At 42.2% G+C, this 24,718-nt stretch overlaps 1 protein-coding gene across 2 annotated transcripts; it reads left to right on the top strand.

The window, feature by feature from the left end:
• Positions 1-6,147: 6,147 nt before the first annotated feature.
• Positions 6,148-22,601, top strand: LOC112574074 (protein Wnt-10a-like). Of its 2 annotated transcripts, none has more exons than XM_025254922.1 (6): positions 6,148-6,946; positions 17,772-18,222; positions 18,953-19,215; positions 20,438-20,727; positions 21,681-21,821; positions 22,256-22,601. In XM_025254922.1, exons 2-6 carry the CDS (start codon positions 18,140-18,142, stop codon positions 22,571-22,573), a joined length of 1,095 nt encoding a protein of 364 aa, XP_025110707.1. In that variant the 5' UTR covers positions 6,148-6,946; positions 17,772-18,139; the 3' UTR covers positions 22,574-22,601. The 2 variants fall into 2 exon arrangements, with proteins under 2 accessions (XP_025110707.1, XP_025110698.1); XM_025254913.1 differs by having other exon boundaries at positions 6,149-6,946; positions 21,681-21,827.
• Positions 22,602-24,718: the final 2,117 nt, after the last annotated feature.

Here is a 24,718-nt window from a genome sequence, read left to right as displayed (position 1 = left end):
CGTCAGTGCTAGACATTTACTCAGATATTTAAAGGAGTGGCACAAATCAAGTTAGGGCAAAGGTTGCTCTGATCTAACAGTCAACAACCTCCGATAACATAAACGCTAAACGACTACAATTGCTAATCCGATTTTTTGTAATGGTTATAATTAATATCAATTCGTTTTTCCTTCATCTTTAAAGTGAACAAAATGAACTCATCATCATTATCATCTTCTTCAATGGTCTAATGATAGATGCGGTCGCACGATGTCACTAGATGAAGTAGTCGATGTACCAGCAGACGATTCCATGTGTCGACGCAGAAGAGCTCAAATGGTCACGTGACCCGCTGCAGTTCTCACCTTGGTGTTTGGTGCTGCTCCTGCTGGAGTCTGTGAGGGTTTGTCGTATGAGCAAGGTCTCAAAGACTTCAATGCCATGACCAAAGTGAACACTTGAAGGGTCGGCCACCATCTGAACTATCTGTACAGAATTTAAAAATAAAGTGTGGATCTTTCAGAAGACCGAGGATAGTTGGGAAAAGGAAATCCAGAAAAATTAAGACCTGGGAATAATTTATTTGAATTTATTAATTTCATAATTTTGTGTTTCAAAACAAGAGATTTGGACATTGAAGTAAAGTGAATCTTTTCTTCTTTAAGGAAAAAAAGTCATTTCTTTAAATTTCACCCAAAGAAAAAAAAAACTATCGCACATAGGAATTTCCCACTCTTCTCACTTGTTCCTGCGTCACTAATTCTTACAACCAGTCACTCGGGGACCTGACAGCTTGCTTCAGCTCACCTCACTGTGCTTCACAAATAAGTGGCTAGCACGACAAAGCTAGCTCAGTCCACGCCAGGGGCCGTAAGGCGCTAGACAGGGGCGGTGACATGTTGCGAAGAAATTGCTTGTAACCGATATGGGCCCGCTATTTGCCGCAGGAGGAGCCACCGCCAGGGCTAAACGGCTTTTGATCTCACCGCCTCGATTGTTCCAGGAGGCTGCCACGGTGACGAATGGTTGAAGGCGATGCTGGCGTGTTAAGGCCAATGGGGCTCAGCTCGAGCCTGACCTGCCCTTGCATCGAGACCTTTCTGGATAGGGAGAACCCGAGTGGAAGTTGCTCTGTTGAAGAAGACGATTGTCGAGAGGCACTGCAGGGTGTCAGGGTGGTCCTGTGGTGGAGACAGAGGTGTTAGTGCGACACTAGTGCTGGTGTCAGTTGTAAAAGATAGTGTGACACATCGAGAGTACAGTCAGCGACTTGCTAAAACCACTGTCTGAACAGTTTGTCTACTTTAGTTTCAACCTGTGGTCTGATTCATTTTCTTTCTCCCCCTTTCTCTCTTCTTAATTAATGCATTGTATAGGGTAAATATCAAGCATCCGGAAACGAGTTTTCATCCAAAATGACTGAAGCTGTTTCAACTTGTGCGACTTTTGACAAAGTTCACCCCCTTTCTGTAAATTTTCCATAAATTTCATAAATCTGCCAAGCAGAAGTTCAAAAGCAAAACTTTCTGGGTTTTTCTTTGTTTTAAAACCTCTTGTGTTTATGATAGTTATCAGAATGCAAACTCACTGTACAACTCTGAATAAAGATGCGAAAAAAGCTTCATGAATTCATGAAAAGGAGATGGCTAGGAGTACAAAACGATTAAAACTTTCAATCAGTTTTTATAAACTACTTCTTGAAAAACGTGTTAAAGTTAAAGAATTTTACTTGTCTATCGATACACGCAGAAGAAAAAATCATGAAAAATTTCGGAAAAATTTATCTTTTATGCTAGGTGGGGTGAATTAGTGACCTGGTACGATAGCTCTTTACCTAATTACCTACTTCTGATTTCTTTCACCTGAGTATTTATTCCTGACACAATTTCTACACAAACCACACACACATACATACATATTAAGATATACTGCCTGTTGGAGTTATGAAAATATATCGTCGTGTTCAGTTGCTAACTGGCGGTGTCCGAGGGTACAGATGAGACCCCAGATACCGCTATTCTCTAAAGGCAGTCTTCTCGAGCATGACCACGACAGGAATCCCTTGTACCAACACCATTGCCTGCTACTGCCACTTCTAACAGAATGCCATACACGTTGTTCTTGTCCAACCACCGGCGGAAGGGGTCTTCGGCGCCTTGTCTCGACCCCCGGTGTCAACAGCCGGCACACGCTCGTGGGCTCAGAAGCGGCCGCAGGGGCCGAGGATCTTTCTAATTCGATGGAAGGACAGGGAGCTTCCAGCGGCACATTCACAACATACAACGGGTGGACCCTAATTTTCTTGGAACAACACGCAAATCTCCCCCTTTGCGACATTAGGGGCCTGATACGGCGGTAAGCGTATTTGCACGGCGCTCCTGTTTGCGGCACCTCCATGGTCGTGTTTGACCAGCTCGTCATCCGTCCGGTATTAGAAACAACTGGAGGCGCGGAGGCTGGGGCTGGGGGTAGTGTGGGAGGACAGCGACAGTGTCCCTCGGTCCTTTTACTTTAAGTGAGCGAAACCACAAACTGTACACATCTGAACCAATAAACAATGAAAGCGCAAACCTCCCAACCTTACACCTGAAGCAAATTCAACGACTGAAGTGATTAAATAAAAAAAAAAAAAAAAAAAAATCAGCTCAAAGTTTCTCTCGTGGAGAATGTCAAGTATTCTCGAGAAATGAATGTTCCTATTGGTTGAAAAACAAAGAATCATCCTGGCAATCTGTTAGACACATTTACTGTTACACTGTAAGAGTGTGGGCGTGTGAACAAGGAGTATTCGTGTGAACAACTGTTCGCATAAGTGTGAACGCAACACTTTTTTTCCTTACCCCCGAGGGGGATAAGATGGAGAGTATTTAAACTCAAGGATAGACCTATTGGTACCAGGTTTCTTCCAGATCGAGGCTCGCTTTCGCAGTCGGGAAGAGGGATGGAGGCGAGAGAAGATACTGTTGAGGGATTATGTGGCTTTTTTATTCAGGCTTTAAACGATGACCAAGTGGCGCCGCCAACTTCGCAACGGGAGACAGCTCTGAATGAGAACTGTTAGCTCAGGCGACGGTTTTTGTAAACAATACACCTGGGAACAGCTCTGCCTCGTCGCTCGCTCCCGCTGAACTTGCAAATACATCACGTCCCGGAAAAGGGGGACGAACCGTGGAATCTCCGTTTTCTACTAAATTACTTCAGTGGATCAGCTGTGTGTGCTGGCTCTACTCACCACCACATGAGTGAAACTCTACGACTCACTTTTACCACACGCACGAATTGAGTCCAGGTCCAGACAGGTAGAGTATTCAGATGTTGACATGGAGTATTTCACTCTGAATTCCATCCTCTCCTCCTGTTACACAGTTCTTTACTTTAGTGTGGAGACTTACTGTTTATTACTGTAGGACCTGGTTTAATTGGTTATATTAGCTTCTAATTTCCTTGAATAATTCAATTTCTTCATCACAACGTATGTCCGTGCAATACTAACTTTAACAGTTTATTTGCAATATTTAATCATTTGGGAATCGCTTTGAGAAATCAGGTAGATGACTGACTATAGAGTAGAGATTAATTTGAAATAATTACTATCTTGTTTGATAGCAGAAGAGGATGTGCTTATCATCTGTATCTTGGTGCTGAGAACTATAATTGTTTATACCGAAAGCTTCCGTATAACAAAAGCTTTGATACAAGTCTTGTAACGGGAGTTTTGTAAATTACAGATGATCAGAGACAATAAATAAATAAATCGTTTGTGGTTGTTATTTCGTTGTTTATTTTGTTTTCGGTAAATTCTTTAATGAATCTGACCAGACACCGGCCATCAACAGTCATTTGAACTGTCTCCCTATTTTATACACACACACACACAAAGACAAATGTACGCATAGACACATTTTCAAAGTGGAGGGAGGGAAGCGTGTTGGGTTTAGAAGAAGGAACAGAAAATGTACATGATATCAGTCAAGCAGCCCGGAACCTCCACTCCATCCACCCTGACTGCCATGCCGGGGTTAGAGTTCACAGCGCGCAGCCCCTGAGTCGCGGAGGTAGGAGAGTCGACTCCCGTGCTGTTGAACAGAAAGATGACTGGTAGTGATACTTGTTGACATTTGTCGATCTTATCTCGACATCCTCACTTCCCCTCCAAGACTGTTGGTTGTTATAGTGTTCAACGCTACTCGAACTGAGTTCGATCCTCAGGCAGATTTTACAGGGTGGTCTGTACTGGTAGTAATCCGATCTCAAAACTTTTAAATTTTACTCGAAAACCTATGTATTAGTCGAGAATATTAGTCGAGCTGATCTCGACAGTCGAGTATTTGTGTACATCACGGTTTCAGTCGAGCTGATTTCGATTCCACCCCAACTTGATGAAACGTCAGGGTGTGCCTCGCAGACGAACACCAGCTTTTCTGTGATCTCGCCTACAGTGAATCACCTAGTGCACTCCATACACCTGACTTTTACTTCATACCTGGATGCATCTTGACTTCCAAGTTCTACAGGTGTCTGACCGTTGTTTTTTCCCCACCTACGCATGGTGACGTGCCCACCTGTGACACGCAAAATGAGAGTGGTCTCACTGTGTCACCCAAATTTCCCCACCCACTCTACTCTACCCTGTTTAGAGGACAGGAAGGCTGGGTGGGGGGCACTGTGAACACTGTGTCCGGGTGGAATCTAAAAGCAGCTGGTCCCTCTTGTTTTCGATCTGTACAAGCTCATTCTCTTTTAATTTTAATTAATTCGTCTATCGTTCAGCCGTTTCGTTGGTTTTAACTACAAAGCAGCTTAAAATGTCACGTGATTGATAACCATCACTAGGCTGATGCTGAAAGATAGGTGGATTCTGAAATTAGAAGATCTTGAAGATTGAAAGACAGAAGACTTACGTACCCAGAAAGACCCGAGGTTGACACCAAAATAAAACTTAAAAACCAAGGTTGTCTGGTTGGTTGGCTGACCGGTTGGCTGGCTGGTTGGTTGGCTGAGACGTGAGTCAAAGGGAGACAATAGAGACAGTAGGGTAGGGCTGAGTGACCAAGTGCACCTCTTTACATCTCGTTCCTTGGTAAGGAACTGGTTTGTCATGGAAATGTATATCCTGGACCCAATGAAGATTATCTTCAGCTGTTCATCCCCAGCGCCTTCTTTTGCATTCAAAACATCGAAATAATAATTTTAAAAACCATAGAAATAACCTCGCACCTCTTGGGGTTGGTCACCCACCCAATAAAACTCAAGGCTGACAAAGAATGTTCTCGGTGACAGGTTCTCCGCCGTTTTCTTCATCACCGAGCAAGTTTTTTTCGGTGCGATGGAATCAATGATAACATTCCCAACTGTGTTATGCGCGCTTTTGTAGTTTGCATGTCTATAGGTACAGTTATTCCTAGAGAATGAACAGAGAGAAAGCAGGAGTGGACTCCTTTCATCGGAGTCAAGTTCCAAGTGCTTGCGAATACACAACAATTATTATTGATAGTAGTAGTGTTGATGTTATCTCTTATTGGAGAACCAAGCCCGTGCCACATTCGACAATTATCATTATTATCGCTGTTTTCTTCTGATGAGAGATCAACAAGTGTTGTCAGTCATATGTGAGAAATAAGGATACTCTGTGTTTTTGTCTCTCCCCTCTCCCTCCACATTAAGCCCAGTCTCTCTTCTCGTTTTGTCTTCCCATTGCTTCCGTCACATCGTGGTGGTAGTTGTGGTGGTGGTGGTGGTGGTGGCTGCTACATGCTTCCCTTTGCGGGCAACCTGTGAAGAATTCTTTCTGAAGTTCAAAGTTCATCCTTCATGAGGTGTCGCAGGAAAACCGACGCCCACGCACGCCTGCTTGATGGTTTCCGTATGAGTTGTGGATACATTGCTGTTGTAGGCACCACCCCACCCACCTTACAGAGAGAGAGAAGGGGAGAGAAGCAAGAGACAACAATGCGAAGAAGAGGGAGGGGTGAGGGGAAAACATCTTTACTGCTTGAGAAAGCCCACAGTCGACAGACTTGTAAACACACTGGCTTTCGCAACGTCAAGGTTAGTCAGCCCCAACCCTTCCCTCCTCCACCCACACCTATACCCCCCTTCTTCCACTTTTCATCCGCACGAGATGGTGTTCGACGAGAAAAGCGACAATCGGGAGGTTGAGAGGTAATGGTGTGTGTGTGGGTGGGGAGGGGTAAAACTTTACTTCAGTCCTCCCTTCCCTCCTTCCCATCTCACCCCCTTCAGTGTTGGGTCCACAAAGTGGCCAGCAGCTCGTGGCAGCGACCAACAGCTGTGATAGGTGTGTGCGTGGTTGTCTCACCGCGTGGTTGCGGGGGTCAGGTGAAAGGTCCACTCCTGGGTGGCAGGGAGGTGGGCGACACTCCAGTCGTGGAGGTTGGGTGGAGGTAGAGAGAGAGCGGGGTGGTTTGAGGGACTCCCGGACCCCATCCCCTACTCCCCCCAACGTGCTTCCGACAGCAGCAGCCGAGCGAGAGAGTGAGTGAGAGAGGGAGGAGAGACCGGGCGGCGCTTGTTTTAACTGTGCTGCTGAACTCGCAGTGTCGCCAGTCGCGGTGTCGTCCTCTTGTCGAAGCGACGTCGACGATCGAGGTTGCGAGCGGGAACGTCAGATTTAGCCGAGCGCCCCCAACGAGCGCCCACTGCCCCCGAACGTCAGCTTTTCACTCCGCAGCGCCACCGCCGCCGCTCGGAGCGTCAGAAGCCCGCGATTGCCCCCGGAGAGACAAGACTCCGAGGGACGAGGAGAGAGAAACTTGCCTGGTGTTTACACTCTTACTGTCTCTCCTCAGGGGGGTGTAGCTGCTCACTGCACGACAAACACAAAGTGATACCAAGAAATGCCTGCTCCCTGGTCTCCATGCGTGAAAGTGAACAGTTTGTGACGACGAATCAGACGACGACTGACACTGCTTCGAGGAAAATCTTTCCATGGAGTCGTCGAAGAAGGTAAGTCACCCATGTCATATTGTCCATGTTCTGCCACAGAATTAATTTAAATTTTTTTTTTTAATATAACGTGAAGCACAGATAAAACCTACAGCTGGTTGTGGAGGGGGTAACTCATCTCTACACAAATATTTTTGGTGTATTTAATTCTTTCGATATTTTTATTTGTACTTGGTTGCCCGTTAGCTTTGTGATTCCAATTCCCTAATTCAATTATCAATAAATAATAAAAGTAGTCAACGCGCCATTAAAATCAGGTGTGCTGCTGCTGCTGCTGCTGCTGATGATGATGATGATTTTACTCGTGTCTCTGGCAGTTTTTCTATATTATATTCGTTTTCATATGTATTTATAGCAAGAAATCTTGTTTTATTATTACCAAGCCCCAAGCTATGTTTAAGAGATAAAAGAGAATCTGCCGATCACTCGTTAACTGATATGTTAATTTTTTTCACCAAGACAAACAATCCACAGTAATTTTGTATTAGAAATATTCTTACGCTGATATTAAACTATGATATTTATTCTCTTAAACAATAACTATAGATTTAGCAATATTAAGCTTTGAAGTTTCTATTATTTCATTTAAGTAGAGCAAACAACGTAAAAAGTAACAAAGAATGAAAGAAGAATAAAAGGAGTGAGAGAGAGAGAGAAAAAAAAAGTGCTAAAATTCACGGTGAAAATCTCTCGCCAGGAAAGAAACGTTAGAGTGATCTTTCTTAACCTCTTCCTATTTGTTAACTTTGCGCTTCAAAAGCATAGTGCACAGGTCAGCCCTTACAGACATACGAAATGTCATGTATAGACGCACAGAGAGGATGTCTCACGAGGGGGAGAGAGGGAGGGATGAGTGCTAAATCCCGGAAAAGCATAATAGGTCAAGACGATGAGCGTCGTCTTAGAGCACGGCGAACTTTCGGCAGCACACGACTAAAGTCTACATCCTTTACAACCGCCGACCTGTGGGCAGGACCTCCATGTGGGTGGGGACCTCAACGACTGTGTGGAGGGTGGGGAAGACAATAACAAGCTCAATACTGTATCATTCTTCTCCACTCTTCCTGTCGTCTTCAAAGTGTGGGGGATAGGTTTTATTCTCGTTGCTAGGTATTTCGTGAACTTCTGGACCTTTGGTCGAAAGAATAGCTCGTGTGAAAGACCTGAAGTCTGTTGTTCTCCTAAAAACTTATTTCGCTTGCTTTATTTATCATTGTTTTTATCTAGCAGTGACTTTTCCTAATCTAACAATGGAATGGGGATTGCTTTACAGGGAGGTGAATAAGTCCAAAAATTTTCTTTAAATTGCCGTATATATATATATGAGTACAAAGTGTTTTATTTATTTATTTATTTTTTGCTTGTTTGTTTTTGTTTTGTTTTGGTTGTGGTTTTTGGCGACACAAGCCAAAAAGATAGCAAGCCCCATTAAAACTGTTTATGGTTCGATATATCTATCTGTTCATCTGTCGTTCTATTTTGAACAACGATTTTGTTTTAGTCTGTTTGATTTATATATGCTAATTGCTAATTACAGACTTTAATTTGAAGAACGATGTTTGTATTCAACTATTCAAGTATCGGCTAAGTGCATTTAAACCTTGAGGAAACAGTTTGACAATGACAATATCAATTGAAACATGTATAATGAGTTCAGTAACTATATATATATATATAAAGTTATGGTTACAAAATAAGTTCCAGTTACAAGATAAAAAATATGAGGAAGCGACTCCATCTAAAATTAAAAAAACCAACCTACATCTAAAGAGTATATATAAACTTACTCCTGTTTTCTTTCTGCATAAAACCCATCAAACCACCGGACACAAGAACCTCAAATGATTTTTGCATTTATTTTATTTTAAAAATGTAAACTTGCAGTTATTTATTCACGTCTAAATCGCATTCTACAACATACTTATCTCGTGCCTGTCATGTGGTAGTCCTGTGAAGGGTAGGAAAGGGCCCTTTAACACCCTCAGCCTGTGTTTGTTATGAGGTTAGGTGATGGAGTCTCAACTCGAATTATGCCGATCATGCCCTTCTGTCGTCGTTCAGTCGTTGTGCAAACACTTGCCGCCGACACTTGCACCTCCAAGTCCCCGGGACTGGATCTGAAGGAATACCTCCTATTGACGGGCGCACTCACCAAAGGTGGTGGCGAGGGCTGCGAGTACACAGGGAGGACAGGGAGGGACACACAGAGTATGTTACATTGTCAGTGGTGTATCTGGTCATTAGCTAATCACGTGACATTGTTTCCATCCGCTGAAGGTTATGTTTGTTTGTCATAGCACCTTACTGGTTATATACTCTACACTTCTTGTTCAGTTTTGCCCAACTTTTCTCGCCCGAGGGTCGCACTGGAGGAGATATAAAATCTCCCTGGTTATCACATGGCGGGTTTTCCAGAATCATGCCATTAAAAATGAAATTATGTTGTGTCTGGTTAAAATGAGGGCGGTAGGCTGGACACCCTGTTAGATATTTCAAAAGTTAGACTTAACAACATGCAAGTTAGAATTTTAGAAACAACAAACAAAGAAATCAACAGTTTCCATCTACAGTTGAATGCAATAATGATAACATGACTACACATTGTTGTCACTCGACAGATTTGTTACAAACCAAACCTGTTGACAACTTCGACTAATAAACAATAGCCGATTTCTCTCATTCTTCTTCCTCTGTCTTATCCTTCCTTCTTTCTTTCACAATTCCTCTCTTCTCTAGTGTATTGGCTGTGAGGGAACACGCACGTTCAAGGGGAGCAGGTTCGCCGAGGCTGACTTTACAAGCCAAGGGTTTTGTATATCCGCCATCTCCTCTCCTTGTCACGTGTCCGCGACGAGCAATCAGCTGTCGTCGATCCATTAGAACTCGAGTTTACAACGACAGCATCTGCCCCCTCTGCCACTTCCACCCTCTCCCCTCTCCCTCTTGAAAGAAGTAGAAAACAAACTCCTAGCATATGTAATGTGTCAGTTGACGGCCATAGCCAACCACTTGTCAGTCGAGCTGTGGCCTCGTGCAATGTTGAAGTAGTATAATGAGAGAAGTAGTATAAGTTTGAGTAAATTCAATTAATTTCCTCATTTCTCCTAGGACTAAAGACGTGTAGAGGTGGATTGATGACTGTCTGCCGCGACCAACAGTTTTGCGCTGTTAGTCTCGGCGAGCTTAAACCATGAATGTGACTAAACCGGAAGCTTTGTTCACACCAGCCTCGTTCTAGTAGTTGACTGAAAAAAAATCGTCTGCTAACAGTCCATTAATACAAGTTCGTGTTCCTCCGGTTGAATGTCTAGGAAAGGATCTGCATGAAGGTTTTTTTTAAAAAAAAAAATACGTGGTCAAGCTTTCAGACATAGTTGTCAAGTGAAAAGCACCATAGACACGACAGTGAGTAAGATTCAGCCTCCTAACGCATATGTATACATTGCAAGTGGCATCACATCCACCTCCCATGACCATAACACGGACACCATCTACTATTGTCTATCGGACTGCTCACCTGTGAAAGGTCACAGTGGTTCTAACGAGGTGGGGAGCTGGAGGGGCATCCAGAAGACAGAGGGAGGGCTAACACCAATAAGGAGTTCAGCAGAATATTAGGACGAGGACCGTGAGAATGTAGAGGTGAGTGGGGGTGGAGTCACTGTTACCTGTAGTTGTCACTCTGTGTCTGGCTTATTCAATTAACCTGCTATGGATCTTATCAAGAGCTGGAGGAGGAATGCAGATAGCAAGGTACTAGACGATCGGAGGGTGAGACGAGGGGACCAGTCCCGGGGCTGGTTGCCCCGAGGATGAGTATGGTCACCACAACTGTTGCATGCCAGGGCTGTTTATCTCGTCTTTACCCCATTTACAAGGAAATTCTTGTAATTCAAGCAAACTACACTCCAAGATACATTGTATATCTCGCCCAAAGAACAATGGATCAACGGTCAAACGTGCACTGCGATCAGCCGTTAGTTTTGAAAGAAACCAACAGAATGTTAAGCTCGCTGAAAGAATATAAAACTACTGTTCCCAGTTTACATCATTATTATATGAACGTTAGCATGTATTCTTTAAAAGAATAAAGCTTTTACTTAATAATGATTTTTTTTAAAAGTAACTAGGAATCGTAAGTAATTAAAATTAAAATTATAATACATTTTATAATAGCAGTGGTACTTACTAAAATATACATAAAGTATTCCTTACATTTTATGAACATGCATAACATATATATACTCATACTTGAAGTAATGATTTGTCTTTAACAGGTAAGATGATGCAAATAATAATAATAATAACAACAACAACAACAACAAAAAAAGGGCTTCTCTAAATTTGATTTTGAAAGAATTCACTTAGATATTTTGCCGCAAGCAACAAATCAGTTCTGGTGGTGAGCAGGAAGCAGAAGGCCCGGCAGGTAGCAACATCCATCATGACACTCTACAGCAGGTAGTCACAGGTAGTCACAGGTAGTCACATGTCCTTTGAGAGTGCAGGAGGGAGCACAACCAATAAATCCTCTCCGTGGGTTAGGAACTTAGGAAGCCATAATCCTTTGGCACACATTCCACTGCAACAGGTCAACATGAAACGCAGACATAATTGGATTTGTTTGAAAGCTGTTTGTTTTTCCAAAGTCCATTTCAATAAGGTAGATATTTTTTGTATACGCTATCGATTCCTTGTACATGCTCGTGTGAAGCTTTTGGTAAAATCCGTTCTTAACCAGAAAAATATGGACGAACGTTTTTACTAAGTTTGGCAAAGTGTTTACATGACATTACCCAATTTTGTCAAACATTTATCCATATTTTTAAGAAAAGTCTTAACCCTCATTTCCTGAATCATTGTCTAAAAAAAAAAAAGCGGTTGTGTCGACAACACGTTGACCTAGCGTTGACTTACAGCTGTCGACAATTTTTTTTTTAACTACAATTTACACGAGATGGCAGAGAAGGACACTGAATTTGTCAAAACTGAAAACTAATACAAAGACAATCACACATAAATGCTAGTCATATTCCAGTCACATAAGGTCTGTTGGCAAAAATAATAATAATAAATAAATTAAAAAAAAGACTACAAATATTTTCAGTTTTCCTAAGACCGTCCAACCTCTCTTTTGCTTATTTGCATCTTACTTGTCTACCTTTGTTTCCAACAAGACAATAAGACCAGAAGCATAATGTATACTGTATGTAATGTCATGTAGAAGGTAAGCTGGTGTAAGCTCTGTGCAAACTACACTGACTTACTTGTGAAAGAACCTCTGCCTGGAGCCGATCTTGAACCGGGCGAGGGTGAGCTCGGTGCATCGTCCTGCGGTGTTTACTACTCTCCCTGCAGCTGTCAAAGGACAGACTCCCTGTGGGGGGCAAGATGGAGCCTGCACGTGAAAAGCTTCTTATTGACAATATCATGGAGGATGTTATTGTTTTGTACCTTACTCTTGTTTTATAGTGACCATAGTGCATACTTAATGTAGCCCTGCCGTGTCCTCCATTTCTGCTTTACCTGCCTGTGTAAAACACAAGAATGCCCCGATTTGTTTATCTTTAGAGCTTGAACATAGAAGAACTGAGTCAAATTTCAACAGTATTTTTGAAGGTTGTAACTTCTTTCAGGTTATTGCAGTTGATTAGGACTGCTGCTTACTTCCATTATTTTCCATGCATCCTTGTGATGTTAAGATATTTTGTTATACTTGGTATGAACCCAACATTTTAAGGATGTGAGATGTATGTATATATGTGTGAGAGTGTGCGTATAAATAATATACCATATATGTGTATGTAAATGCCGGTATATAGATGTGTGCCTCTACTGGGGAGCGGGGTGGAGAGAAGGGAGGGGACACACATCCGCGCATGTCACGTGATCAGACAGGGGGAGACAGGCAATAATCGGGTCCCAGGGAAAAGCGATAGTGTTTAGAACAGGAGAAGCTGTTTGTTGCCTAAACACCGACACGGCGGAGGCAGCTGGTCTGACCCCAATCCGCGTGTTTGCCATTTTTCCATGTCCCTGGTCAGTCTCTCTGATCTTTCGAGGAACTGCTAGCATTCACGGGTGGTCCAGTCCCCGATGTTCATTGCACGAGACACCCGTAAAAGAGGTGTTTGGCCAACACCTATACCCCACCCCGATCTTTGCTCCAAAACCGTGTCCGTCCCACACCCCAGTCCTACCAGGTGACATGAACGGGTAATTCAACAAGGTGATATGAAAGGGTCACATGACGCAAGGTGTCATACCTGAGGATCATATCTTGGTCGGACCGCAGATATTAGACCTTTGTTGGATTTTTATTTTTCACCTTTTTAGTTTCGACAGTCGGTGACAGGTAGGTGAGGCCATGCCGACCGTTAAGCTTGAGTGAACACCGGTAACACACTACCCGCAAGGCAAATAAAATGGGGGTTTGGGGGCAAACTGTTTGAGCATGACTGGTTGGCGGTTGTTAAACATACCCGTTTATCAATGAGATTGACTTACGATGTCAACAACTGTTTACTCGCCGACTTTCGCGAAGTCCTGCTTTCCCGCTGTTGATATCTTTGGCAAGAGCGAAGTACTATTGTCAAAGCGATTATAAACGGTACATACCTTATATACATTATTGCTGTAGATGCCATGCTTATCGTTAAAACATCCTTAACTTTACTACAAAATAAATAAAAAATTGTCTGGAAACGGTAAAACTTATCAGGTTTCTTGACTTTCAGTTAACAAGTATTAATGCTTCTGTAATTTCTCGCCACAAGTTATGCGAAAATTATCAGGGTTCTAGAAACGTGACTGAAAAAAGTGGTATCAACAAAAGTAGAAAACGACCGTGCATACCATTGTTTTCACTGAGTTTCTAAACCAAACAAGTTAAAAAGAACTCAGCTAATTTTTAATCATTGTCGGAAAGTGGAGAAACCTTTGCTATAAGTCATACTTGCATGTTGATCAGTCGAGTTTTCCACCAGTAAGCTGTGGTGCAAAAGCTCTAAATAACCAAGAAATAAGCAGCCAGTAAATGGTTAATATTGACAATAAAGCTTGTGAGACGTGTACAAAATACATGCATGTTAAAACAAAGTATTTATTTACATGCCCTCTTTCAATACTGTAGATAACCTTTGTGGGAATCCCTTCACTATTTTGAATTCACAGAATATGTCAGGCGACCAGAGTTTCCAATTTTTTTTCATTTGCCAACGTTGCCAACTTGACCACACCAGTTTGCTTCCATCTACAAGATTTGTATTTGAAAGCTATGTCATTTTAACAGTGGCGCAGGTGACATATCAAAGAAAAGGGACGATTTTATTTTAAAAAGGAATTTTTACCGAGTATATGACCTGCTTAGATCCCCCGTCACCAAAAAAAAAAAAAAAAAAAAAAAAAAGACTGACCACATGTCATTCAGTGTTAACGGAAACCACGTTCAAAAGTTGAACTAACGGAAGGCGAAAACTACTCGGCCGAGATTTTACTTAGAAAATAGTAGCTACAGGAGAACAGGTAAAAAAAATAATCTCCATCTTCATTTCAGTCACCTTCTTAATGTGATTTCTCATCTCGAAAACCCACGGGATCATCGCTTATATGCTCCTGATTATTTCCCCACTCCTACCCTCAAACCTATGAGCTTCACATAAAAAAAATTCTGAGTGCAGGGGAGTTCCCAAATTATAACTACCAAAAAAAAAAAAAAAAAAACAAAAAACAAACAACCATTTCTCCCACGCATTTTTGTGCAAGACAACCTCCGCTCCTAACCCTTCGTCGAGAGCAAAGGGCCAACCTGCCCCACAGACATGCACACTGTCATGACAGGAGATAAATCGAGGACAAAGGAAAGTTGTCCGCCGTCCTTCTGACCGAGCGCTAATCACCTTGTGTTGGAGACCACGCGCTGCGCAGTCATCTGTCAGGCTCCTCCCTAGAGTTAGCAGCGGTTACACTTGGTGTAAGTATGGAAAGCGAGTAAGATAGGGGGGATGGTCCGCCGTCTGCAGATACCTCCATCAGTTGCTAAACCATCCACATTTCTTCAACTTTCTTTTTGAACCATTGCGTCGGTATTAATATATTTTACAATTCTTTTATATATATATATATATATTTAATATATTTTTAATTTTTTTTATTGCATGGTGTCAAATCCAATTTTCTAAATAGTAGTGAAAATATGCCGACGAAGAAAAAGTTTGACTGTTGTCTTAAAATTAGGAAGTCTTGCTCTGATTTTAGGACTTTTTTGTGTCAAGAAATGTCCACACATCTGTTTTCTTTCTTGAATTTTTTCCTATTTATTCCATAAAACTGTTTGTTTCAAAGGAAGAACAGTACAGGTAGAATGTCAAGCTGCAAGTAATATTTCCCTGATGTGGCGGGATGTGATTAGTCAGGAACTCTAGTAGTGGGTCGAATCTTATTTGAGGTCTTCTCTGGCAAGTCCAAACCAAGACCCTGCTAACGAACCCACCAAAAGGAGATTCATCCCGTTCCTAGTCCATCGTTAATCAAATTAATTATATGTGCAAACACAGGCGGAGTTTTATCCCTTGACATGTTCCTAAAGAACGTGGCTGTCCGCCGGTTGGGGGCGTCTCTCGAGGGTTTAAATGCCTTAAAATGAACTCCAGTCTGGTTCAAGTCGAGCGCCAGTTGAGGAGGATGTATATACGGCGTAGACGGTACATCAAAGGACCTTTGTTTATTGACTCAGCCTCCCGGACATCTTTGGCAACCCCGTAGGATGACGTTTAGGTACGTTTGCACTAGGAAACCGAGTAGGGCATGTGTTTCCCACATACCCTGGATTTCTACCTGCTTTGGAAAACAAACTGGCAGCTTGTGTAAAAGCAGCCTCTTTCAAATACTTGTGTGGTTGTAGTCTGGTCGACCGTCAAGTGTAGTGGTTACTGTTGTGTTGCTGTGTTTGAGAAGGAAACAAGAACACAAAAGCTGATCCTTGCTTTTAACGGGAAAGAAAAACATAACGAGTAATCAGCAGTTTCATAGAATATAAAGATAATATCATTTGCAGAAATGATTTTAAAATTATTCAAGATAATGCAATGCTTAAATCGAGTATCGAAGCCTCTAGCTTGAAGTAGTCCTCTCCAAAGTATTTAATATTTAACTAAGTTCGGATTTTGTTTGTTTGTTGTTTGTTTTTTTTAATTTCTACCGACATGTAGCAATATGTCAGAGTCCATTGTCTGGCTACATGTTTCCAGACAAACAAACAAAGTAAGAGTTAGGACTGGTTGCTGCAAGCATCAGCTTTACAACAGGCAACAAAAGGGTTAAAAGCTGGTTACACTAACGGTCACCCTCACATCCATGGCATCGCCGCAGGCCTCAGTAACGGCTGTTATTAGATGAAGGAACCGAGCGCTGCCAGGAACATACTGTGAAAACACTTCTGGTACTAAAACTCATTTCCTCCCTCGTGGCAGTAAAAACAGTCTTTGATCTTCAGGCGCTGGAAACCGTATCTGTTTTCACTACCGTTGATGACCTTTGGCATGTCTATATTTAGACAGGGGCATGTTGACGTGGAGGCTGGTGGATGCGGACGTGGAGCCCAGAAGTCGACAGGTGACATACACGCATCTTTTCGCGCTTTTATTAAACAAGATGAAAGAGATCGAGGTGTTGGTGAGGAGTTGGAGGATTATGCAACCTTTAAAGAACAGTTACTCGGCTTGATGCTGCATTGTGACCTTTGACCTTCAATGTAAAACAAGACCCTAATGAGAGGCATGACTTGGTGATGCAAATTGCGACAATACCAACACTGTTAGTAACTTTTAAGCAAAAGGAATAAATTCCGTCCCATCCCATACCCGGTGATTTCAGTTTTGATGATATTAAAACTGGTTGGCTGGCTCGATGATGAAGTAGGGAGGGGAGCAGGGTAGTCGGGAAGTTTGTTTTTTTTTTTTTTTTTTTGGCTTGGCCGAGGATGAGGCAACATATGGTTCACGCCTGACTAGTCCAGCAGGTCGTCTGAGCCTTCTGGCGGGAGGAGTTTTGAACCTGGCGGGGAGAGCATTGTGAGCCTGGTGGCGGGAATTATTCGTTGGAAGGCGGTGGGTCACCTGTGGACGCTGACCGCCACGTCACTGAGGTGTTGGATGCTTTTCCAGGTGAAAGCGAGTGCTGCAGCAAATGTCTGGCCACAGGACCTGACAGCCAACCTGTAAAAAGTCGGTTTCTCTAACATTAGAACCTCGCCAACGGAAACAATACAATCCAACCTTTCACTTCTAATTTCGAAATGTGTTAGTGGAAGCATCAAATCCACAAGTACAGCAATTGTTTTTCTCTTTTTGTCTGTCTGTCTGTCTGTCTGTCTGTCTGTCTGTCTGTCTGTCTGTCTGTCTGTCACCAACTCACTCAGCCAGGTTTCGAAGTAGCTTCATTGTATTCCTTTTCGAACTTTTTAAAATGTCATACAAATATCTAACGACTTGAGCAAAAGTGTAGTGGTCTCCCTGGACAAGCTTTCTATGTGAGGAGGAGTCAAAAATGTCGCTTAACGTTTGTTTTCGCGGTATTATTACTGCTATTAGTGTTTTTTAAACGTTCAAACAATTTTAATAATTAAGTTAAATCTTTATTAACATGTTTTGTCGTTTTATTTACTTATTATTACAGACCAGCACGCCTACAGATTATTCCACTAGTGTTTTAGTTTTGTGTTACTTTGCTTGTTTATATGTATGCAATGGACAGTTAAGGCGTGAGTGTTGACTAATTATTGTATTGGAAATATGATTCTAAATAACGCTAACAATTATTATTTCAGAAAGCATGAGGAGATAGAAGTTCGAGTTCTCAAAAACACGATATCTGAAAGTTGTCGAATGAACGAGTCAAAAACCGGGATACAAACGGAAGCTGTTGTTTACTCGTTCTGGAAGTCCAGTTGCAAAATTTAATGTTGTGACTTTTGGATAACAAAGCAAAGGGGAAAAAAAGAAGGAAGGAAAGAAAGAAATGGACAAACAGTTCATCGGCAACCATAGCCGACTACTTTTTCAAGAGGACAGCTGAACCTTGTCTGCCGGAGTCCTACTTGCCAAAGCACGAATCCACAGGTCATTGCGAGACCAGACTAAGCTGATCGCCGGAACACAGGCCACTGACCATGAACGTCCACTACCTCCGCAACGGATGCACTGTGACGTCATGCAGGGTTTACCAGGAATGATACTGATGCTTGTGGTCAGCCTGCTGGCCGTTTTGCCGGAAGTGAGGTATGTGGACCGTCAGCCATTGACCATAACTCTCGTTACTCGATTTAATGTGCATGATGGTATGCCAGACAATTTACCTAGGCCAAAATAAATGTCCATCATCATCATCGTCGTCATCGTCATCATTTAACAATCAGGGTTCCTCCAACAACATTAAAGCATTAACTAACGACATTTCTCAGATTTCTTTTGAAACTAAAGCTTCAAACAGTTGGCCAGCTGTCCTGAAACGCTTTCTTTGTTCGCAGAAAAAGAGCTTTGAATGCTTTCCGACTAGAATGGTTGCAATTAGGTTTTTAATATTAACCCAGACATGCACGAATCTCAGCTTTTTATTCATTCACCAACTTTAACAAAAAGTCGAAACTGCCGACAATTTCCTGCTGACGCCATTACCTCTGCAACCCCTCATTAACATTTCCTGGATGCCCGGATGTAGATTATTGCATCCTCCAAAAAGATAAAAGCTCTGTGATCACAGATGCATCGGGAGGTTGAACTGTTTTAACACAGAGTCTTAATGTGTTTATACACGTGAGCCAAAAACATCTGCAACACTCTTGGGAATCAAAGCACCATTCCTGATGAACATCTCTGACAAGAAACAACATGTTCTTTGATACTTTAGTGTTATGGCTACTTGCTTTTTATTGACGGGTCTAGAAGCATTGCAGCATGACATTTAATTTCGTGTTATATGAGTGTGTGTGGTTTTTCTTTTTTAATTCAGAACCATGGAAAACGATATTCTTCGACTAAATATCCCGAAAGAACCACACCTCGACCCGAACACAGTGTGCAAAACCTACCCGGAGCTTACAGCTAACCAATACAACTTGTGCCGGAAGTACCCGGATGTGACAGCATCAGCAATTCAAGGTGTGCAGATTGCTATTCACGAATGCCAGTTTCAGTTGAGGACTCACCGATGGAACTGTTCCTCTCTAGAAACCAAGAACAAGAATCCACATTCCAGTCCACTTCTTGCTAAAGGTAAGTACTCAAAAATATTTATCAGAATTCTCACTGCATGGCCTCGAGTTCTTTTTTCGACAACGACATTCTTCAAAGAAAAGAGATCCACAACCAGCTGTGATGTGACAGAAACTGCTGCACTTTTTCGCATGTTTTGGCACTTACATTTGTAAATATGTGTGCGTGGGCGAGTGAGAGAAAAAAAACCGAGGCTGAGACATGAAAAAATCTTGCGCTCTTTTTTTGTGACCTTCGTGACCCTCAGCATGATCCGTGGATGTGAGCGTGTTGCTGTGGGAACTGGAGGCAGGAGGAGGAAAAGAAAAATAAAATAAGACCAGGCAGACTGACTGCATGTTGTAAAGAGGCAGAAGGAACCCGGTGTAAGCAACAAGGGGTACATGCCTTCGGGTGTCTTGTGAAGTCCCGACGGCGCGCTGGCCTTACCACTACCTTTGCTTGTTTACGTTCCCCTGCAAGGGTCGGGTACTGAGCCAGCCTCGGTGCGTTCTTGTTCTCAAGTCCACCCTCCCCAATGTGGATATCATTGCGAGGCCATCGCGGTGTTTGTACGCAAACAGGGAGTCAGTGCGACAACGTATGGCAAATCCCTCCAGGCCACAGAGATGTTGGTGTGGGACTGTGGTGATTGTGGCCATGTGTTCAGGCGCAGCATCCTCGTCTTCCTGTGCTCTGAAGGACTGGATCCTACCTTCACTGATGGCTTGCTTGTGGAAGGGGACGAATTTACAAAAATTAATTTGATTCTGTAAAGCTTAAAAATTGGTACTTTTATTTTTTTCTTTATTTTTCTTTATTTATTTATTTTTGTAAATTTACTTTGGGTGCGATGAGCTTTGGTGGCAAGGAGAGTGAGCTTCTGTCAGAACCATCAGCATATATATATTCTTGTCCGAGAGTAAAGAACAAGAAAGGTAAATAGAAAAAAAACCTTGTAAATTTTTTACCTTCCCCAGCTATATGTAAAGCTTATTTATAAAGAAAAGAACACGACTGATATAAAATCCGATCAGTTTTATCCGAGTGAATTCCCGTTGAATATTTTTACTAGGATTTCGTTAAAACTTGGACCAATCGGGTAGGTCTTTAAGCGTGAGCAAATACAAAATTTTCAAAACAATGCATAATAGACTTAGACGTATTTGCTTGAGACAATGTTTAAGGAAATCACCTGTGTTTTTGCTGATTAATGACACCTGGTGCACTCGCTTTCTGTCAGGTTACAAGGAGACAGCCTTCGCCTACGCCATATCCGCCGCCGGGGTCACCCACCAGGTGTCGACAGCGTGCAGCATGGGCAAGCTCAAGTCGTGTGGCTGTGACATGAGTGTGCTGCACGGCCACAATGTCGCAGGTCCCACCCCAGTGGGCAAGACCTTCGAGTGGGGCGGCTGCAGCCACAACGTGGACTTCGGCGAGCGCTACGCCAAGAAGTTCCTGGACTCCAAGGAGCAGGCCCGCGACCTCCACAGTCAGATCAACCTCCACAACAACCGAGCAGGGCGTCTGGTGAGTGGCGGGTGGTCAGAGTAAAGCGGGTATCTTTAACTGAGCTTGCCTTCTGGTCTGAACCTGACTCAGTCAAAGCTTTGTTTTTAATTACAAGGCAATTAGACACAAGCTGATTTCATTCTGTCTGGGGATGTAGCTTGCTACCAGTTTCTTGAAACTATGGCGGACGTTTCGAAGATAGGTGCTCTAAGAATACTGGAAGGATATTGGTAATGATTTCGCTCAAGCTTTTCTTACAACAAACAAAGAAACAAACAAAACAAAGGAAAAAAACTTAAAGTCGCCATATTGTTTTATACTAAACAAACATGTTAACACTTTTCTTAAGTAACAAGTTCTGGTCAACTACTCCTGCTTAACAAACTTTATCTCTTTGGATGCAACAACTCAACCATTTTAGCTGTTCACCAACTGAGTGGCAGATGAATGAACCCTGAACCCACTTCGCGTCCGAGCTCTAACCCTGGTTCTTGCTAGTTAAGGACAAAACTGGAACCGACAATGATTACTAATCTTTCTAAACCTCGTTGAGAGTTGGAAGGATTGTTCAGTGAGGACACGGATTAAAGAACATTCTGGTTGTTTCTCATTGAGACAAAAGCGCCTGTTAGTCTTATCTTAGCCTTTGAGAACATTTTACTTTTAACTTATTTAAAAGATCGTGCTTATAGTCGTTGACTGGAACGGGAAGAATACATCTTAACAATATTAAAGTATTTTTCGATGATAAAGAACTTCCATCCTGCAGTCCACTAGATTGAGTAGTCATGTGATTCTTTATCCCGTTCTCGAGCGTAATAATATTAAATAACAATCAGTATCATAGTCACGTGGGTGTTCAGTGCCAGAGAATGTAAGTCATCTGTGTTACTAGCGTGTAGGTTAGTCTGCATGCGTGAAAGAAAGGCGCGAGAGAGGTGTGTTGGTAACTGTGTGCATGCCTCGTGCAGGCCGTCATCCGCAACGTGCGCAAGCAGTGCAAGTGTCACGGCATGTCGGGGTCGTGCGAGCTGCAGACCTGCTGGAAGGCCACACCCGAGTTCCGCAAGGTGGGCAAACTGCTGAAGAAGAAGTTCGAGGACGCCACAAAGGTACAGGTATAACACGATTCCTGTTCTCTGCATGCTCTGGGCGGAGGGAGTAGATGTAGTCAGACGCCTGGGTCAAAAGTGTGCGTTTGTATGCGCATGCGCGTGTGAGCTCGTGATTTCTGTGTCATCAGGTACTACATATACTTTTTTGCTATTTTTGTTTTAATTATCAAATATATGTGATAAGAATGAAGTGGCTTTCATTGACGCGCACAAAGGCCAAAACAACAACAACAACAACAACCAAAAAAAAGCACAAACACACACACACACACACACACACACACACACACACACACACACACACACACACACACACACACACACACACACACACATCCACCCCACTCACCCACCCACACACACATCCAAGAGACTGAACTCGTTGTTGCATCCTCAGTCCATCTCCATGCTTTGTGCTCATTGATGCGCAGGTCGACTTGACCAACGAGGCTGATGGCCGAATATTCAAGAAGAACGGCAAGCGGCCGAGGAAAACGGACCTTTTGTTTTTCGAGAAGTCACCGAATTTCTGTGACCCCAACCCTCTGGTGGACTCTCCTGGCACCACGGGGCGTCTGTGCAACAAGACGAGTACAGGTGTGGACAATTGCGAGACTCTTTGCTGCGGACGGGGCTACAACACCCTGAAGGTGATGCGGTCAGAGAGGTGCCACTGTAAATTCTACTGGTGCTGCTACGTGGAGTGCAAGGTGTGCACCTACAACGAGTGGGTCACGGTGTGCAAGTAATCGCCATTGGCTCCTTCCCATATACATTTAAAAAAAATCTTTCTTACCTGAAAAACATACGGACAAACATTTGACCGTTACTGTCCTTTAAAGATTTTATTTAACCGTCTAATCTTCGCCACAGTTGGTTGGGTCCGTTCCCGAAGGAGTGGAATATTTAAAAGATTGGTGTGACAATCGTGCGGAACCTGGGACAAAGCTGGAAGCGAACCTCAGTGCCTGTAGAGGATTACAAAATAGACAAAATTACCTTGAGGCATTTGTTTTCTTGTTCGTTTACTAAAAACAAACAGTTTAGAATAATTTGTTTTGTACTTGATCAAATATAGTCTATGAAAGTACGCCAGTAATTATTTTGATTGAAATTCCCTGCCAGACATTTTCACCACTTTTCCCAGGCATCCATAAGAGAGAAAAGGTTTGACTCTCCGCAGTACAGACCAGAGCGAAAATGAAGGACAAAACCACTTGACATGGCCCTGTGGTGTCATTATGAAACATATCATGTTTAGTTTTTAGCACACATGTCCTTTTGGAATGAAAAAAAAATTTTTTACTTGTACTTTCTTTTTATCATTAGAGCAGTATTTATTTAATTGTTAATTTTATAAAAATATTTTCATTCTCCAGCATTTTTTGTGACGAAAACGAGTTTGTAGCGGATGGGTAAAGTAACAAATAGTTCATTCTTGAATGCCAGTGTATACTTTGCTTCTCTTGACAATTCTTCCGCGATGTACGGATGTAAATTTTGAGAGCTGTCACGTACTGACAGGAAAGCTTTAAGTCTGTGAATTTTCATCTCGACGACGACGATGACGACGACGACGACGACGACGACGACGACGATGATGATGATGATGATTAGCATTTGAAGGCAGCCGGAGCTGTCGGGTTTTTTTTTCCCCAGGAATTGCTCTTCCCCAGAAGTGCTTGCAACATACTTTCAGCTTATTACAGTTTTTTAAAATTTTAAGTGCAGCTTAATTTTTACAAATATAACTGAAAAGTAAAAAAGTAATTTTTTTAAAAAAAGGTATTCAGGGTGTCATTCTAGAATGTAGAAGTCTCAGCATGTGATTTAATGATATGGATTTCTGTCACTAAGTTTGGACTGTCAGGAAACTATTAAAACCATTAAAATGTTCTAAATGCAAAATTAAATAGTTGTATAACATACATTAAGTGCCTTTGTGAAAACAAGAAAATTATATTGATGGACAACATATACTGGTAACTGTGAGAAAGTGTAGTTCTTTAGTATGCATGTTTAAGAACGGGTGTAGCTGCGAGGTGTGTGTGAGTGAAAACAAGATGAGAGAGAGAGAGAGGGAGTTGTGGAGAGACTGGCTTTGAACACTAAGGTCTCAAAAACGTTTAGTTATTTCCTTTTATATTAGTTTGATTCATATTTTTTATCACTTGTGGAAACAATCAGGAAGCGTTTGAAGAAATTGTTTGTTTACTGTGTTTTCTTATCAGTCCTATGAGGAAAGGTATACTCTAAGAAAGTCCGAATTCTGAAAACACTACAATATTGTAGTATACATTACATCTATGCACCACCGAGTGCCTTAGCACAAGCTTTTTACACGGGGTTATTTTTAAGAAGCTCTTGGGTAAATATTACTTTATTCAGTTGTATGCATGGGAAGAAAAAAAGGAGGGGGCAAATTTATTTTGGATTCGTCATGAAGTTATTTTTTTTTAATGCACAAACATGCTTTATTTTAATTGGGAAATAAATACAAATGTTTTACGTTTTTTATGTGTTAAAATATGTCAATGAAAGGTTAATTCTGCATGGTTTCTAATGTCCTTAAAATTGTTTTTTAAAGTTGCTTATCAATGTCTCCCGCATGTCAAAGGTTTTGGCTTAGGACTTTCTGTGATGATGCATTGGACAGACTCTTGAATGGTGATGTGATGGCTATTTGCAGAAAGCAACTGAACGTCAAAGATTGCATTCAGTACTACAAAAAAAAAATTAAAATAAATAAAACCCACCCACCCCCACACACTCGGGGAATAAATTAAATTATGCTGTTGGTATTAACAATAATATACTAAGAACAAATGGGACTGTCACAGTTTTTGAGAAGATCCTTTACACATTCAGTGAAAGAGAGACAGCAAGAGTGACAA

Source organism: Pomacea canaliculata, linkage group LG1 (genome assembly GCF_003073045.1).
Source record: "Pomacea canaliculata isolate SZHN2017 linkage group LG1, ASM307304v1, whole genome shotgun sequence".
NCBI classification, from domain to species: Eukaryota; Metazoa; Mollusca; class Gastropoda; order Architaenioglossa; family Ampullariidae; genus Pomacea; species Pomacea canaliculata.
The sequence above is the reverse complement of the archived record's forward strand: the minus strand, read 5'-3'. Positions and strand labels throughout refer to the sequence as shown.

Bases quoted from the DNA above. Each gene is read 5' to 3' on its own strand.
- LOC112574074 (XM_025254913.1), top strand. From the start codon at position 18,140: ATGCACTGTGACGTCATGCAGGGTTTACCAGGAATGATACTGATGCTT. The intron at 18,223-18,952 runs GTATGTGGACCG...TTTTTAATTCAG, and splicing joins GCCGTTTTGCCGGAAGTGAG to AACCATGGAAAACGATATTC. The intron at 20,728-21,680 runs GTGAGTGGCGGG...TGCCTCGTGCAG, and splicing joins ACAACCGAGCAGGGCGTCTG to GCCGTCATCCGCAACGTGCG.